We start from the raw sequence: 17,847 nt of genomic DNA, 5'->3' as shown, positions 1-17,847 counted from the left end.
GGTTTCTTAGAGAGCATATTAGAGATATAAAACACTTGCGCTGTGGTTTCATTGCGGGATAGTTGTCGCTTCCTCTCGGTCCACGCCACACAATTATTGCTGCCGTTTTAAGAATAGCGAAGAGCCTTTTCGGGACTTCGGCAAGTGCTGGGAAATTTCTAATAGTTGATGCTTGCGCAGAACTTGAAGGCAAGAATAGCAAAAGCGGCCACTTAGCCCCCCGCCACACGGCGACCAGCATTCCCAATGTCACTTTTGCGTAGAAATCGCTCTGGTATTGGCTGAAATGACGTCTGGTATTGGCAGAGGTGATCAAGAGCGTTCAACAGCTCTGAGAGGAAGGTCAGAGAGCATCAAGGCGCCCTGAGCATGAATCGCGCGCTCGGAAATAGCCAGTAGAAATTAGCGAGATCGTTCAATTTTTGCTACCCAAATGTACTGGTCGCCTCTCAGGCCGCAACAGAGACCTCTAATATGGCCACTGGATCACACAATAAGGGCTGTGTGTGCCATTCATTGATTACGTGCTTCTAATCGACTGAAAATAAACATTGCAGCGCACTTTTTATTCGCGCGCAATTTTGCAGCAGTAGGAAAGTTTTAAGTATTGCCGAGCATACAAAGCGCATCTTTAGTCCTTATGAGAGCTCCTCAATAGAGTTACGTCAGGGAATATCTGTTCTGCGCTGAGCCGATGTCCAACTGAGCCGCATAAAAAAAAATAAGGTACCGGCTATAGAGTTGAAAAGGTAATTTGGGAGCAGTGCACTTATAAGAGAACCTGGACACAACAAGAAGTAATACTTCCTTTTTAGTACTTTTGTTGTGATGGCTACATTGCACGGCACTCTTTAGGGTAACAATGTAACTTTATTGTTATTTGGTATAAATCTGAGTTCATGCGCAATGTGACAGTAAGTAGCCAACGTGATTATGTCTCTCCAAATTTATCTGTGATTTTCACTCCGTTCCTCAATTCAGGATGTAACCCACTTTCGCACCAAAGGCAGTGGGGCCGATGCGATGACTCAGCGGTTAGGGTTCTTTGGAGCCAATGGAAGAGATGAGTGGGCACCGTATTCAACTAAGCGAGGAATTGGCTATTCAGATTCTTTTCTCACAGTCCAAGCTTTCATTCTTTTCTTAGCTGAGCACATCAGAAACAAAAACATAATTCCGATGAGAACGTGAAAACTGGAGAGTGAATAATAGAACTGGTTGTAGGAACCTTGCTGATCTCTGAAGAACCCTGAAATAAAAGGGAAAGACATAGTGGCAAATCAGTTTTCTATAGTTACCTATGGGCGGATTAAAGTCAATGCGTAATCAGTTCCTAGCAAACTATCTGCCAAATTTAAGGCCCTGAATGATACGCTAATAGCATCATTAACTCGTCGAAGCTATGTTTAAGAGGAGGAATTGCAAACAATAAACTATGTGCGAGAATTCTCCAGCAGATTCCAATTTAATAATCCTATCGTTACTTTCCTTACAACAAATCGGTTTCCCCTACTGGATTCGTTGTACTGGGCTTTTACCAAGCAAATGATTTCAGTCATCATCAATGTTCTATTGGAATTTCTGTGTGTCTGCTGATGTGATGGTTTCGGAAGACATGCATGCTAAGGTGAGAAGCCTGAATTATAAAAGAAGGTATTGAAGCGCCTGGGGCATTCATTTTTCTTCTTCGAAAATTGAAAAGCATTCGAAAGGAAACAAAATTAATTACAGCAATAGAATAGTGGTTATGCCTGTATAAAGGTCACATTCCAATCGATTTTTTTTCCTAGTGATGGGCGCATAGCTACGCTGGTCATGATCTTCAATACTTCCACAGAAACGTCCCATAGTAGGAACGATAGTTGGGTTATCCTGCGGTAATTATTGTGAATGCATTGATTGCAGCGGTCTTTTTTTATCCTTAATTCTTAGTGAAAATTTCAATTAAGGCGCGCAAAAGAGCATTTCAAATTAAATTTTAATATAATGCGCTACTTATCACACAAGGAGGCGTCAGTTTAATTCACCAATGCAAGCTCTCTGAGGGCCACATATTATTTTGTGCAGATATTGCCACCTATCATTGTTGCGTTTGTTCCTTCATTCTTCAAAGCTGACGGCATGCCGTTTTGTCGCCTTGTTTGCTATGCAAGACGCGCCCAGATTTATCTCGGTTGATCACATCCAGGCGGAGCCAATTCTACGTTGTTACAGATTCTTCTGATAACTTTAAAAGCTTTATCTCGGAAGTTCACTATTTGCTTTAACAAGAACACGGCCGAGAACGGAGAGAATTAGACTGGACGACCGCCGAGCGCGCCTGTTGTTACGCCACCGCCGACTCATTCAGTTTTTCGCGGGCAAAACCCAAATAAAGAGTTGTGTGCGGAAACCATTTTCGCTGCCTTCCTGCTCTCCGGACTGCAGTCACCACTACGTGACATCTGGTGAAGGCGTTAACGGATGTCCCAGTCGACCTCACCCCCTGGGAGCCCCTAAGCAGCCCGAACCGCCTCGAATAAGCAGATCACGATAGCCGCAGAAGCTGTCCCAGCCGAAGACGAAGTACGAAGCAGCCGTCGTCTCCAGAGGCGTCCAACTCAATACGGACTACTACTGAACCCACTCGAGCATGGAAGGACTCCTCAATTCTGACGTCAATCATGGCTACGGTACCAGCCCCATTAATTTGCGCCAGCCCCGACTGCACCCCTATATCAACGGTTCACCGGGCGAGGATCCTGAAGAATGGCTGGAAGAGTTTCACCGTGTAGCCGCATTCAGCAGTTGGGATGAACAGACTAAAGTAAGTCACGCTTTCTTCGCCCTGGAAGGACACGCCAGAATTTGGGTCGAAAACCACGAAGCTTCAGTGGCGACGTGGGAATCATTCAAGCGGGAGTTCCTGAAGGCACTCACAAGCATCACCAGGAAAGAAAAAGCTCAGCGGCTGCTACAGTCATTAATACAGCACCAGAATAACGCAGTTACCGCGTACGTAGAAGACTTCAAGCGCCTTTTTCAACGTGCCGATCCTGACATGACGGAAGAGAAGAAAGTGGAGCTTTCGATGCGCAGTGCTAAACAGGCACCTTTCGTTGGTCTGACCCAAAATCCACCAATGACCGTTGCTGAATTCACGAGGGAAGCAGCCGCCATTGAGAAAACTTTGGAAGCACGAGCCCGCCATTTCCCTTAACAGCTCCAAGTGACCTCAGCAACCCTCTCGGATGGCTTAGTATTCGCAAGAAACCTGCAGGATGTCATTCGTGAAATTGTGGGGGAAAATATGCGTTGCCTGTTGCCATCTCCCACCTAGCCTCAACTAGCGGTACTTGAACAAATCGGGAACAAAGGAGTGCAATATGCTCTTGGCTTGAAAGAATGTCGTACGCCAAAAAAAGGACAAAACAAGAAGGAAAAACACAGAACATAACTACCGCAAGCTCTGCTACTGCTCCTGGCTCCCCGTCCTCGTCGCCTCCAGCTCAAGTTCCAGCCTTGATCTACGCCGCTACGCAGTCATCAGCCCCAGCGACACACCATAAGGTCACCTCTTCGACGTGAACCAGCTATTCCCGAACGCCGCCCAACTGCCCTCGCCCGCCCAGCGTACGAAAGACGCCCAAGGGCCAGGAAATGCGACACCTCAAGAACTTCAGACAACCGCCCGCTGTGCTTCCATTGCGGTAAAGCCGGCCATATTCTTTGTCACTGCCCGTACCGTCGTATCGGTTTACGTGGCTGACGCTTGTTCTTCGCAATTCTTTCGCTGGCGCATCCCGACCGCGCTTCACCCAACAACCGTAAGAAATCTACGAGTATCTGCGTCGATATGTGTATGCTTCGAACCGCCTTTCGCGCTCACAACCGCGGTCAACCTCACGTTTCGAGTCGCCATGCCGCAGCCCCATAGCCATAGGAGGAAGGTCTCTCAGTCCCCGTAAGGGAAGCTATACCTCTGGAGGTGAGGTTGCTCACGAGCGAAATGCTGAAGATCCTCCAACGACCATAACCCATGAAGACGCCGCATACAGCGACAACCTCGACCACGACGCGAGCCGTCCTCAAATCGACGCCACCACCGAGAAAAGCCTCGACGAGACGCCCTACCCACCATTCACATATACGACAAAAGCGTGGCCCGAAGCCGAGGACGACGTGGAACGCAAGAGCCAGGACATCCGAATTAGAAGTGGTTATCGACGGCCAGAAAGTTACCGCTCTAGTCGGTCGACACAGGAACCGATTACTCGGTGATGAATGGAACGTTCGCTTCTCACCTGAGGAAAGCCACGACCGCTTGGGACGGCCCACAAATTCGCGCCGAAGGGGGCAACCTCAATGCGCCATCGTGACGATGCACAGCGCGAGTGTCTGTCAAAAGACATACCTATCCTGCGACCTTCGTTGAGTTGCGGCAATGTTCTCGCGAAGTGATCTTGGGCACGGATTTCTTTAATGAGCGTCAGGCGATCATCGACCTGCGATTCAACCTTATCACACTTTCGACACACGAGGCCATCCCTTCGATATAGAACTATGGAACTTCGCTGCCCTGAGTGTCCTGGAGGAAAAAGTGAGCGTCCCACTCCACTCAAGCGTCATCGTCACAGTAGGCGCCACGAAAGCCAATAGCACTGAGGCCATTATCGAGGGTAACATGCAGTTGCTTCTAGACCGAACAGTCGGCATCGCAAGAGGCATCGCACATTTCCGCAACGGCCAAGCTAAAGTAGTGGTAACTGCAGCGAAGAATACCGGCACATTAACAGAGGAAAGACGATTGCTTTCTTTGACGAAATATCCGACGTACAAGACTTCTTCCCCGTCTCCTACCCATCCACAGAAAATTCGCCATACGGAGAGAATTCACCCACTCTTGACATCAACCCGGCCCTGCTCCGGAACAGACATGACCAAATTTACAATCCGCTTCGAAGCTACAGCGAGTGCTTCTCGTCATCGCAAAGGTCCGACAAACGCCGATTGTCAAACATCTCATTATAACCGACCAGCACACCCGACCTCTCCGCCAAAGCCAGCACCGAGTGTCGCCGCGAGAACGACAAACCATCCGGGGCCAAGTGGAAGAAATCTTTCGCGACAATGTCATCCAGCCTTCAAAGAGCCCTTAAGCGGTACCGGCTGTTCTAGTAAGAAGGAAAGACGGAGCATTTCGATTCTACATTGGTTACAGCCACTTGAAAAACATAACAAAAAGGGCGTCTACCCCACACTCCGCATCATCGATACATTGCACCGGCCCTATAACGCCAAGTATTTCTCATCGATGGGCCTCAAAAGCGGCTACTGGCAAATTGAGGTCGATGCAAAAGATCGCGAGAAAATAGCATTCATCACTCGGTTCGCCTCTTCGAGCTTAGGTTGGTGCCATCTGTTCTCTGTTATTCACCAGCTACGTTTCACCAAGTAATGAATACAGTGCTGGCAGGCCTGAAGTGGCAAATTTGTCTGGTATATTTAGGTGACGTTGTTTTCTTCGCCTCGAACTTTGAAGACCACCTAAAAAGGGTCCAAACACTACTAGACACTATCAAGTTCTCTGGTCTAACCTTTAAAGCAGAGAAGTGCCACTTTGTTTATGAAGAGCTGCTGTTTCTAGGCCAGACCCGCAGAAAACAGCCGCTATTGCATTGCGCAGATCCCTCGGACTGTACGCACATTACCGACGATTTGTAAAGAACATTTCGCGCATCGCCGAGCCTCTGACGCAACTGAGAAAGGAAGACGTGCCATTTGAATGGGAAGCCCCGCAAGAAGAAGCCTTCAAGGAACTTTAGAATTATTTATTGTCCCCGCCGATCCGTGTGCACTTTGATGAAAATGCCGACACTGAAATTCATAGCGATGCAAGCAGCTTTGGTCTGACGCCGTCCTCGTTAAAAACACCGACGAACTGGAGAAAGTAATCACACACGCTAGCCTTTTCTTGTCCGAGGCCGAGGCTAACTATTCGACAACTGAGAAGGAGTGCCTTTCCATCATCTGGGCTACGGCGAAATTCCCCCTCTACCTGTACGCACGACCGTTCAAGGTAGTCAGTGATCATCGTGCTCTGTGCTGGCTTGCGAGCTTGAAGGACCCCTCCGGCTTCCTCGCTCTACGGAGCCCGCGCCTTCATGAGTTTCACGTTATCATCGTTTTCAAGTCCGGGCGCAAGCACTCTGAAGTCTACTGCCGTTAACCAGCCCCCGTAGATGCACCGCGGCCGGACGACGATGAGGATGCCTTCCGCGGACCCATCACCTCCAGCTCTTTTGGACAGCAGCAACGTTCGGACCCCGACTTAAAACGCCTCATCAAATACTTGGAAGGCAAGGTTTCTTCTCCCCCTGCCTCTTTCAAGGGAGGATGCCTTCGTTCCGTGTACAGAATAATTTCCCCGTGAAGAAGACCTTCGCTGCTTAGAAAACAGCCTACCTCCTTGCTGTACCTACAAGTCTGCAAGCGGAAGTTAGTAAGGCTCCACACGACGAGCCGACAGCTGGACATCTCGGGTTGTCTCGCACCCTCCGCCGCATTCAAGACAAGTATTACTGGCCATGTCTGTCTGCCGATTTCGCACATTATGTCAAAACCTGCCGAGATTGTCAGCGACGAAAGACCCGTCCAGCTCGACCAGCAGGATTTCTGAACCCCATTGAACCCCCTCAAGGCCATTTCAGCAGATGGGCATGGACTTGCTTGGCCCCTTCCCGAAGTCAGCGTCTGGAAATAAGTAGACTGTCATAGCGACCGACTACCTGACCCGCTACTCCTAGGCAAAAGCCGTACTGAACGGAACAGCAGGAGAAGTCGCCAAATTTTTCGAGGAGTGCATTCTTCTCCGACGCGGCGCCCCCCATGTGCTCCTAGCGGACAGAGGAACAGCATTCCCGGCGGAACTGACGCAAGCCATCATGCTTTACAGCCAAACCAGCCACCGGGGGACAACTGCATACCATCCGCAGACCAACTGACTGACCGAGCGTCTGAACTAAGCCATCGCCGATATGCCCACCATGTGTTTCGATGCCGAACACAAGGCCTGGGACGTCATCCTGCCTTACATCACCTTCACCTACAACACCGCAGTGCAGGAGAACCACCCAGATGACGCCTTGTAGGCTCGTCCATGGCAGGGAGGCGACGTCTTCCTAGACGCCATGCTGCCCAACGTTACCGAGGAAGATTCCGTCGATGTCGCCGGCTACCTTCAATGCGCAGAAGAAGCCCAAAGACTTGTCGACTACGGATGAAATGCCAGCAGCGGACCGACGCCAGACGCTACAACCTACAAATACGCAACGTGAAATACAATCCAGGAGATCGAGTCTGGGTTTCGATGCTCAGACTTGCTCGGTGTTCCGCGTTCGGAGAAAGTCTTCGGTGTCACATTGTCTTGCAACATACCTTCGAATGGTTATATAAATTTTTGTTGCCTATATTATTACGTGCAAGAAAAAATAGTTAATGACGTGTGCCGTTCACGCTGCAAAGGTGTCGCTAAACCAACTTCTATAAACGCGCACTGCATGACGCTTGAATGGCTGTATTTGCATGCTAATTCTGTTCTATTTTTGAACAAACGGAGCCCAGCTAGAGTATGACTTTCCACTTCTACCTAGAAATACTTAAAAATAGAGCCAATCCTGAAGACAGGAACGAGATGCTGTGCCGAATTTAACACGGAGGTGGTCTCTGTGCCTGCTTGTCCTGTAGTACGCGTAAAGAATATTTATGGGACCTTTCTTGCCGCGTCGCTCTTGGAAAGTTACCAGAAGTGAGGAATAATGATATTGTTGGAAAAGAGACGATGTATGTGTAAAGCTACGAAACGAAAAGCATTCATATACTTGTCGGTATGTTTGGGGTGTTTAAGCGAATGCACCTGAAAGTGAGAATTTTTTAGCTACGAAAATTATTGTTCGGCACTAAGCTACCATGCTTTTGATAGTCTGCGGCTCACATCTGCACACTATATGTATAAGTTATCAGGCCAGTATTAGGGACGTCCACGCTGCTTCACACGTTTTGTTTTTCTGAAACAGGGATTATAATTGCGCATTAGACATTATAGGCGAAATATTTTGATGTTTAGAAGACAACAACGTATAGCTATAATTTATTGGTTGAAAATAATTTCTACATTTCACAACAAACAAGCTGACCATATTTTTATAATATCCTGAAACGCCCTCTTCAATGCGTGAATAGTGTCCTTAAAACAAAGTCGTTCAAAACTTCGTTGGTTTTGTAATATACAGTAACTCTCAGGTATGGGTGAACGGTTTTTGCTGTGTACATACTGCCAGTTTTAATTCCCAGAAGACGACAATAGTCGGAGAAGCGGTCGCATATATTGGAACATGATTACGATAGTGACAAGCAAGCACGGCTATTGATTCGATATGGGGTAAAGAAAATAATTTAAGGCCAGTGTCTTACGATTCCTTGCTTGCTTTCCCATGTCCTGTAGCTTTGTTGACGATTGACATCCCCGTCGAAGTGAAACAGAAAATTCAAAGAAGGTTTGTAACATACTGCCCAGCAGCGCACTTCACTTCGGAGATATGTCCGGTTGTCGTAACTCCATTCTGTCAAAGAAAGTGCCTTCCAACCTATTTGAGTGGTACGTGCAGAGTGGAGCCACGTGTCAGATCGCCATGGACGCTCGTCTTTCTTCACCTAATTATTCTTCGATTTTTGGCCAAAGGTCTGATGTTGAAACATGCCTCCAATATAACTTAATCAGTGGATATCTCTCGCTTGTGTTGCTTGCTTATAGTCCGACCTTTCTTTTATCGTCGTTTTGTGGTGTCATCCATGCTGGGGTGAAGTGTTTAGATCAGTACACTCGGCAGCTTATCTGCCTTTTTTCTTTCATTGAGCGCGGTTTTTCTTTCGATTCCTATTTCTCAATAGTAAAGAAAAAGGCCACATTGGTAAAGATTAGATGCGTACTTGGAAGATGAAAAGCTGAGTTCACCACATAAAATTTATTAGGGGGGCCACCAACACAGCCACTTGCCTTGACCACTGTGACGAGTTAAGAATCCGATAGAGTTTAAGTGATATTTTAGCATCGTGCCTTGGAAATTATGATTCTAGATCTACAATAATTAATAAAATAGACCAAGACACCGCTGCCCTGCAAAAATTCCGTATTAAGGCTCAACTCCGCACTATCCATTCTTGAGCAGCAGAAATCGAAAAATTTGTGTACCTTGGTTGAACGTTGATATTTAGTCATAACTACCCGCTCCGCGATGTCTGCTATGCGCGGAAGATATTTTCAGTAGCTTACCTAATATTGACGGATTGCAGAGCAGCAGCGGAAGCACAAGGGTGCCGGTGGTAGCCCAAGCCATTGGTACCGTCTCAATCCCGAAGTACTCCGCTACAACGACATGCTTCATAGTAGTGAGACAACCCATGAAGACACAGGACACCGCTGTTGCGGTCGCATAAAGCGCAAACGTTCTCGTCATAGCTAATAGGGCGATGCTAGCAGCGAACAAAAAGTAGCAAGCGCAGGCCAAAGTGGTGCGATTGGCGAAGCCCAGATCGGCTATGAGCGGAAGTATAGTACGACCCAGAAGCTGAGAAGGGGCCGAACAGGCGATTGACATGTCGCTCTGGTAGCGCGTTGCACCTCTGTCCAGTGCCGAGTCCACAATGGTCGCCATCACCGCACAATCGGTGTAGTCAGTTAGAGCCCCGCCGAGAACAACAGCCCAAAATGTAGGCTTCACACATAGAGAGCCAAAAGAGGGACATTCCGAGAAATGTGCTTTGGTTGCTGGTTTGTTGACATCTTTATCTTTCACTTGATCTTGTAGTTTTGTTGTTCCAATAAATGTGGGGCCGTCATCCCCTGTCAATGACGTCTCTTTCGGCTGTGAAACTGTTAGACACAATTCCACTGGCCACTCTTTGTTTGGCTTCACTGCAGCCATGAAGGGAGGCGTTTCCGCTGCTGATTTGAATTCAACTGTATTGTTACTCATAAAGCCACCCAAACCTGCAATAAGAACCTCTCTCAATGAATCTTCCACTTCTGATATACTTAAAGCTTTGCTGGTCTTGCGCGAACCTGCGGTGTTTGAGGCCATTGCATTATCAGTTTCTACAATACTGCGCTTCTTTCCAGCGCATGATTCAATTATGGAGCTCTTTCGGGAGCCTCCCTTTGCCGTGACAAAGAATTGGCTTATGTTGGGAGTGTCTGAATATTTTTCTTCTATTGAGCTAAGACTCCTGGACGGGCGTCGTGCTCTTCCGAATTTGTTCGGACTTGACGACTGTGAAATGTTCGTGAACACGCGATCTAAGCCATTCTCATTTCGAGAAGTCTTCTCAGTATTCGTCCCACCATCGGCTATGTCCATTTCTGGTTTCTTCAATTCGGCGTAGCAGTCAGGACATTCACCGGACTCACGCCTCTCTAGCCGATGTGCTGTCCACAGCCAGGGTGGCTCCTTCAGAATGAGCACGAGTGGTACAAGGTGCAGTCCGATTCCGGCGAATATCAAAAGCGTTTGACGAAAAGTAAACATTTCTTCCAAATGAGCAAGAATAGGCGGGTAGATAAGCGAAGAAAGTGAATACCCGGCGTACCGAATGCCCGTTGCTAAGCCCCGGTACTTGTCGAAGTACATCATAAGTATAACTGTTACTGCAACAGATACAATCCCTGTACCAGCACCTGAAAAGGAAACCAGAAAACACATTCAGTTTTTATTGATATGTGCTACCCAAGTCCACCTTTCTTAGTTATTGCTTTTAATTGTGAGAGGGAACTGTGGAATCTTGTATGACATTGTTATGAGCATACTGGTGGGAATGAACCATTCTTTCGATGGGCCTCAAAATAGTACTTTTAAAGTTTGTCGTCCGCTCGCACCGACTAGTTAAGACTGCTCTAGAAAGCGAATTGGGAGCGCTTGTGACAATGATAAGCAGGAAGCTACACGCGTGCCGAGCGGGGCTATGCACATTTATTCACGGTTAAGTTGTAATATTATGATATACGAGAACTCCACAATGATAAACAACTTTCCTTAAAAAATGCACTGGAAAATTTGTAGGTTTTTTAAGAATTTCTGGGTATGTCATTCATTCAGCTCTCCACAAGTGCAAGTTAGTTGATACAATTGTTAAGGTACAGCAAGCTTTGAACGAAGAAAAATACCTACCTGGTTCAGTGATGTTTTTATGACACTTCAAGCCTAACGCAGCGCTCATTTTATACCGCATGGCGTGAAAAAGGATTAGGTATATCTGCGCTTTAAAACTTTGATGTGGCAAAATAAGGTATGATTTGGTATACGAGTGCTTAACGTCCCTAAGCATCTTAGGCTATGAGAGACGCCGCATAAAGCGCCCTGAAATTTCCACTACTTGGGCTTCTTCAACGTGCACTGACATCGCACAGTACACGGGCATCTAGAATTTAGATTCCATCGAAATTCTACCACAGCTGAGACAACATAAGCATTCCGTCACGTTGGTCTAGTAAACTTGATTTGAATTCAAGAAGGGAAAGAACCACAACACTGAAACTCATTGTGAAGGCATAATCCAGTCGTGATTAAAAGAGAAAGTAAAAAAAAAGAAATCCAGTAATTCATATTTTTTGCTTTCGCTTGAGATTTTCTGCGTTGGGCACCACAACAGTTTAATAAAAGATTATAAACCACTGGATAAATATCAATGCGTTAATAATTGAGCATGATAGCAAACACAGGATGACTTTTTTCGAAAAATCCCAACAGTCAAAAAGACCTACGAGTGAGGGACCGCCACGGAAGGCGGCGTCATTGAAAAACATGTGGGTACATGTGTAGTTGGAGGCAAAGCAACGATAACGTCAAAACTCGAAACACAGATCACCATTGCATCTTTGTTTACGGAGGTTCAGGGAGAATCTGGGTCTACAAACTTATGTTACTCAGCTCCCACTGATTTCTCGGTTTACGAAGCAAGCTGGAACACTGAACATTTTGTTTTGAGGACGAGCAACTTACCTTGAAGTACCCCGAATGTCAGAGTCATCAGCGTCATATCTGGTGCAAACTCCGATGCAAGGATTCCAATCCAAAATAACGCAGTCCCGATGAGAGCGATTGTTGAAACTGCGCAGTATTTTTGCAGGCATGCTACTATAATTCCTGCCGAAGCAAACAAAAATAAAAATCCTACTTTATGGGTCTAGTACGCAACTCGGCACTAGAGCAGGGAGAAATATTGCACTCTAGCACTTTATAACAACGCCGCAGCGCTATTGTATTTCTGCGCTTGTCTCACCGGAAACGTCGTCCATTGCTAGGTAGGCACTGGTGGGCCACGATGCGTGTTGCCTATCGATGTCAAACTCCCGCATAAAGGCAACGTAGAAGAAACCCGACGTCGAATGGATGGCCGACAAGAAAATTGTGGCTACGCAAGCAATCGCAGCTTTCCCCCAACTGGTGTCCAACTTGCACAAAGTCCCGCTACGTTGTTTTCTGACGGCAGGAACAGCCACGTTCGGATCAACATTTTTTGCAGCAGGTGTACTGTTTGAGTTCTCCAAATACCTGCGTCACAAGCAGTGATGAATTTAGTCACTTGATCTCAAATTTAAAGGCTCAAATAGTTGAGTGCCTAAAATATGTTTGAAAACCAAATAGAATAAGAATAGTGCGTTATCTACCGAACCGAAAACGAATCGAATAGTGCTAAAAGCATTACAACGAATACCAGTCAACTAGTTTACGAATATTAGCTACTTGAGCGGATAATTGCAAAACATGAAAGAGAGTCGAACACTGCGAAGCACTAGCGGCGCCGGTGAAGTCAGGCGCTATTCCTTAAGGTGTTAAAAATACAGCTCTAAAAAAATACAACATTAAACTCTATAAGGCGAACGCAATATATCAAATTTATTACCGACACGCTACATCTATATGAAGATGAGCTTTCTTGTTACTGAGTCAGCCAATGAACAAGCACAACATATCGGTAGATGTGGGAGCCGATAGACGTGTGTGAGCCATGTGCTCTAAGATAGAGTATCAAGGATGGCTTTGCGGAAATTACCTGAGCACTGGCGCGTTGCTTTATCTTGGAAGCAATGTGTGAACATTGTAATTGCCACTATATAGCTCCACCTCACATTCCACGCAGAGTCCGGCGCCCGTGTGGGCCCTCTTAAACACTTCTTGAAGGATGCTGCAGTAGGCTTTATTCGACTTTCATCAAAACAAAAAATTGCTCCAAAATCCGAGAACGTGTTAAATTTGTATCAAGTAATTTTGAACACGCACAGTTAGATTCGTTACACAAATTCAACAGCAGAGTTGTAGAATTGCTGTTCATAGTTCTTCGATATTCGTGCAACCCTAAATACGAAACTAAAAGCGTGATCTTAGACTACGTCTGAAACGACGTGATGAAGCATGCGTCTATTTCAAACTGCCATAAACTTTACTTAAGCATGGATACAAGCATATAGTTACTGGATAGTTTCACATTGTCGCGTGGAGGTGCCAACGCACGAACAATGACTTCATATTGACGCGTGACTTTAAATTTAAACTCTTTATTGGGTCGACATGCACCCCCAAAGAACTGAACAGCTTGGCAGCGGCGGAAGGAAAAAGCGTGTTCCGTGGCTGTCTATCAGAACCCATGCCGCATTCGGCCACGACCAATTTAAAGCTCACCAGGGGCCATTCAGATAGTGCACCAAAAGAACTACAACAATATGAAAGAAACTAGGGGCAGTTTCGCCTGCCTTCGATCATTATAATTAAGTCTTGTTCCATCTCCTGTCACGAACACGATGATAAAACCGACGGCAGCAGCTCTGAGCGCAAACAAGCAAACAGTAGAAAGACAGCGGCAGTATAGAGACAGGCAATGATATGTCGGGTGTAACAGCCCAAATTTGTACATTAGTGTAAGAAAAGGTATCTTGTTTATGGGGTTTAGCGTCCCAAAGCGACTCACGCTAGGAGAGACGCCGTAGTGAAAGTCGCCTGAATTTTCGCCTACCTCGGGTTCTTTAGTGTGCACTGGCACCGCACACTACACGGGCCTCTCGAATTTTGCCTCAATCGAAATTCGACCGCCATGGCCGTTATTGAGCCCACGTCTCTCGGGTCAGCAGCCAAGCGCCATAACCACTGAGCCACCGCTGCGGTGTGAAAGGAATAGTGGATTGCTCCAAAATAATTTTTACGTCTGGGACTTTTCAACCGGCCCTGGCATCTAAAACACATGTATATATACCCTTCGTAGATAACCAGACAGCATTTGATAGCGTCGAAATCTCATCATTCATGCAGTCACAACGAACCATCGTCTAGACTGCAGCCATCATAAGCCTCCATAAAGAAAGTATCAAAACCCTTATAAAAAAGACCTTCAGACAGGGAGAGAGAATGTTTCCAGTGCTATTCGCGACCTTTTTACAGGAGGTATTCAGAGACTTGGGTTGGGAGCAATAGAAGATAAGAGTTAATTGCATAATACGTTAGTTATTCGAAACTCACTGATGGAACCGCCTTCCTAAGTAACTGAGGGGACGAAATACAAAGTATTACTCAGCGCCTAGACAAGCAAATCTGAACATATACACGTTAGTATAATATGAATAGTGCTAAAAAAACGTTGAAAATCCTCGGAAGTGAACAGGAGCTCGAGATAGATATCGAAGCGTTGAAAGTGTTAAGGGAATAAATCTACTTAGGGGAAGTACCGACCACATATCGCAAAGTTAGTGGTGTAAGAGCAATGAGAATAAGAATTAGGCGCTGTGCATTTTGCCGTATTCTCAGATCAAGAATTGCGCTTTGCTTGTATTGCTAAGGAGAAAACTATACTGCAGCTCTTGGCGTACCGGTACTCACATATCTGGAAGAAATTGCTAGACTCAATAAAATTAACTTCAACTGAGGACAGTCAAGAAGGCTACAAAACCAAAAATTACAGCTGTAAGATTAAGGTTTGGTTTGGTTTATTGGGGTTTAACGTCCCAAAGCAACTGAGGCTATGAGAGACGCTGTAGTGAAGGGCTCCGGAAATTTCGACCACCTGGGGTTCTTTAACGTGCACTGACATCGCACAGCACACGGGCCTTTAGAATTTCGCCTTCAAGAAATTCAGCCGCCGCGGCCGGGATCGAACCCGCGTCTTTCGGATCAGCAGCCGAGCGCCGTAACCGCTGAGCCACCGCAGCGGGTTGTAAGATTAAGGAACAGGAAGGAAGCACAGTGGGCCCAGGAGCAACCTGCGTTTATGACAGCCTTGTCGAAATCAGTCGAAAGAAATAGGCTTGGACTGCGCTTGTAATGTGAAGGCAAGATAATCGATCGCCGTTAAGGGTAACGGATTGTATTCGAATTGAAGGCAAGCGTAGCAGGGGACGGCAGATTGTCAGCTGGATTGATGGAATTAAGAAGTCATCTGGGATAGGAGATTGTAGACGGCACAGTCCCAGATTAATTGGAAAGATATGGAACCAGGCTTTGCCCCGCAGTGGGTGTATTCACGCTGACGATGATGACGATATCGCAGTGCACCCTTTTATATTTCGCTTCTATCAATCCGCCTGCTGCGGCTGAGGAGCAATCCCGCCTCGAGCCGCTGAGCCACTGAGCCACTCGCCACTCGCCACTGAGCCGCCAAGGCGGCTCTCATGGCTGGACTAATCTGTGGTTCTGTGTCAGCGTTTATTCAGTGGGCACAAGCCTTTCAGAGGCACGGTTCGTGGCACCTCTGGCGACGAATATACAGATAATTAGTTTTTGACCCCACCTTGCGTAGAGGAAAAACGGCTTTGGCCATGGCGCACTTGGACCAAACTTTCCCTTTCGTCATTAAAATCTTGGCGCTATTCAGGAGTAAGCTCAATCGACAGGGCGTTCACATATTCACCGAGAGGGGCCCGTGTCTTCTGCGATTTCTGTGCGCGTTTAAGTCGCAGGCTATCTAGTACGGCGCAGAGTTCCTCTACAGTGTCCTAGAACGCCTCGTACAGTCGATTCTAGACGTTGAAACCAGAAATTTACCGGAGAAAAAAAATTACGCTTGAGATAAGAATAGCCAACATACAAAAGATGAAGCTCGTCTTTCTAGACGAGCAGCTCATCGATAGAAATAAGGCATAGACACGCCTGCTTTTGAAATTAAAAACACAGACAAAAATCTGTTTCAAAATAGTGAATCGTTAGGAACGTTTGAAACCTTCTGAAGTCTTCGCCGTGTAGATCGTGAGGCTCTAAGACCATTCCCATGGCAGTGATTATGGACTGAGGAGACAGCCTTACCTGGTTTCAAGTCTCTCCGGGTCTAGTATTCTGCCATCCATGTAGTCGCCCTTTCGCCGACTGCCAGCTTACTGTAAACAGCACTGCACCTGTTTATCTCTTCCGTTTCAGCTCCACGCCCTAACATGTGGGACGGCTTCTTTCAGCCTACACTATATTTCTTGCTGGACATGTTTTACTGTGAACGAAGCGAACGCTCACGATAAAAAAAATGCAAACGTAATAGCGCTCATGCTGTGTTCCTTTCTTCATTTTTTCTTGCGTAAAGACCGCTAACCCCAACAAATGCCATAACAGTTCAGCATCTCACATGCTGTGCTGTGCAACAAACGGGGTACGGGACAAAATGAGGTCTCTTCTCTTTCACTCAGTGCTGTTTTCCACTTTATTTGATGCTTTTCATGCATGCTTCCCCGCAGAAATTGTCGCGAACAACAGCGACAGGGGCGGGCGATCCGCGGTCCTCGGTTTTAAAGAGCAGCGCCAAAAAATTGTCAAAGGCACTTTCGAAACAATTTGTGTTATAAACCCCCGAATAATACTGCTGTGAATCACAGAATAAAATGGCCCAAAATTTTTTACGTCCCGATCCTCTTTTAGCCTTCATTCACTGTTCCCAGAGCTAGTGAAGTTCACTTGCATCATTAGTAATGGACGATATTTATGCAATTGGTTGCTCTACTCTAATGTATTCAACGTTCAACGCGCAACGCGGAGTTCATTTAAGTACGGATTGGACCATGGTCTGAATAAACAGTGACCGAATAAATAAATTGCTGACTTTATAAAGTCAGCAATAAAATTCCAGGGAGACACGATCTCGCCAATGCTCTTCACTGCCTGCTTACAGAAGGTATTCCGGGGACTGGAGTGGGAACAGTTGAGGATAAGAGTTAATGGAGAATACCTGAGTAATTTGCGATTCGCTGATGACATTGCCTTGCTAAGCCACTCAGGACAAGAACTGCAAAGCATGATCAATCAGTTAGACAGGCAGAGCAGAACGGTGGGGCTAAGAATTAACATGCAGAAAACCAAAGTAATGTTCAACAGCCTAGCAAGGGAACAGCAGTTCGCCATTGGTAGCGAGGTGCTGGAAGTAATAAGAGAATATGTCTACTTAGGGCAGGTAGTGACCGCAGATCCGGATCATGAGAGGGAAATAACTAGAAGAATAAGAATGGCGTGGAGCGCATATGGCAGGTTCTCTCAGATCATAAATGGTAGCTTACCAATATCCCTGAAGAGAAAAGTATACAACAGCTGTATCCTACCGGGTACTCACCTATGGGGCAGAAACGTGGAGGCTAACAAAGAGGGTTCAGCTTAAGTTAAGAACAACGCAGCGAGCTATGGAAAGGAAAATGATAGGTGTAACGTTAAGAGATCGAAAGCGGGCGGAGTGGATGAGGGAGCAAACGCGGGTTAATGACATCTTAGTTGAAATCAAAAGTAAGAAATGGGCTTGGGCAGGGCATGTAATGCGAAGTTAAGATAACCGCTGGTCCTTAAGGGTAACGGAGTGGAT

General features: G+C 46.5%; 1 protein-coding gene across 1 annotated transcript; it reads right to left on the bottom strand.

Annotated features, from left to right (window-relative positions):
• Nucleotides 1-1,100: 1,100 nt before the first annotated feature.
• LOC149363089 (uncharacterized) lies at nucleotides 1,101-16,360 on the bottom strand. Its single transcript, XM_089568433.1, has 6 exons — nucleotides 16,320-16,360; nucleotides 12,313-12,584; nucleotides 12,033-12,176; nucleotides 10,379-10,711; nucleotides 9,311-10,099; nucleotides 1,101-1,249 (listed from the first exon to the last, which is right to left on the bottom strand). Exons 1-6 carry the CDS (start codon nucleotides 16,358-16,360, stop codon nucleotides 1,101-1,103), a joined length of 1,728 nt encoding a protein of 575 aa, XP_089424559.1.
• Between the last annotated feature and the right edge of the window lie 1,487 nt (nucleotides 16,361-17,847).

This window comes from Amblyomma mixtum, chromosome 2 (genome assembly GCF_055824585.1).
Source record: "Amblyomma mixtum isolate Tamu chromosome 2, ASM5582458v1, whole genome shotgun sequence".
In the NCBI taxonomy this organism is placed as follows: Eukaryota; Metazoa; Arthropoda; class Arachnida; order Ixodida; family Ixodidae; genus Amblyomma; species Amblyomma mixtum.
Note: the sequence above shows the minus strand (reverse complement) of the source record. Positions and strands in the feature narration are given on the sequence as shown.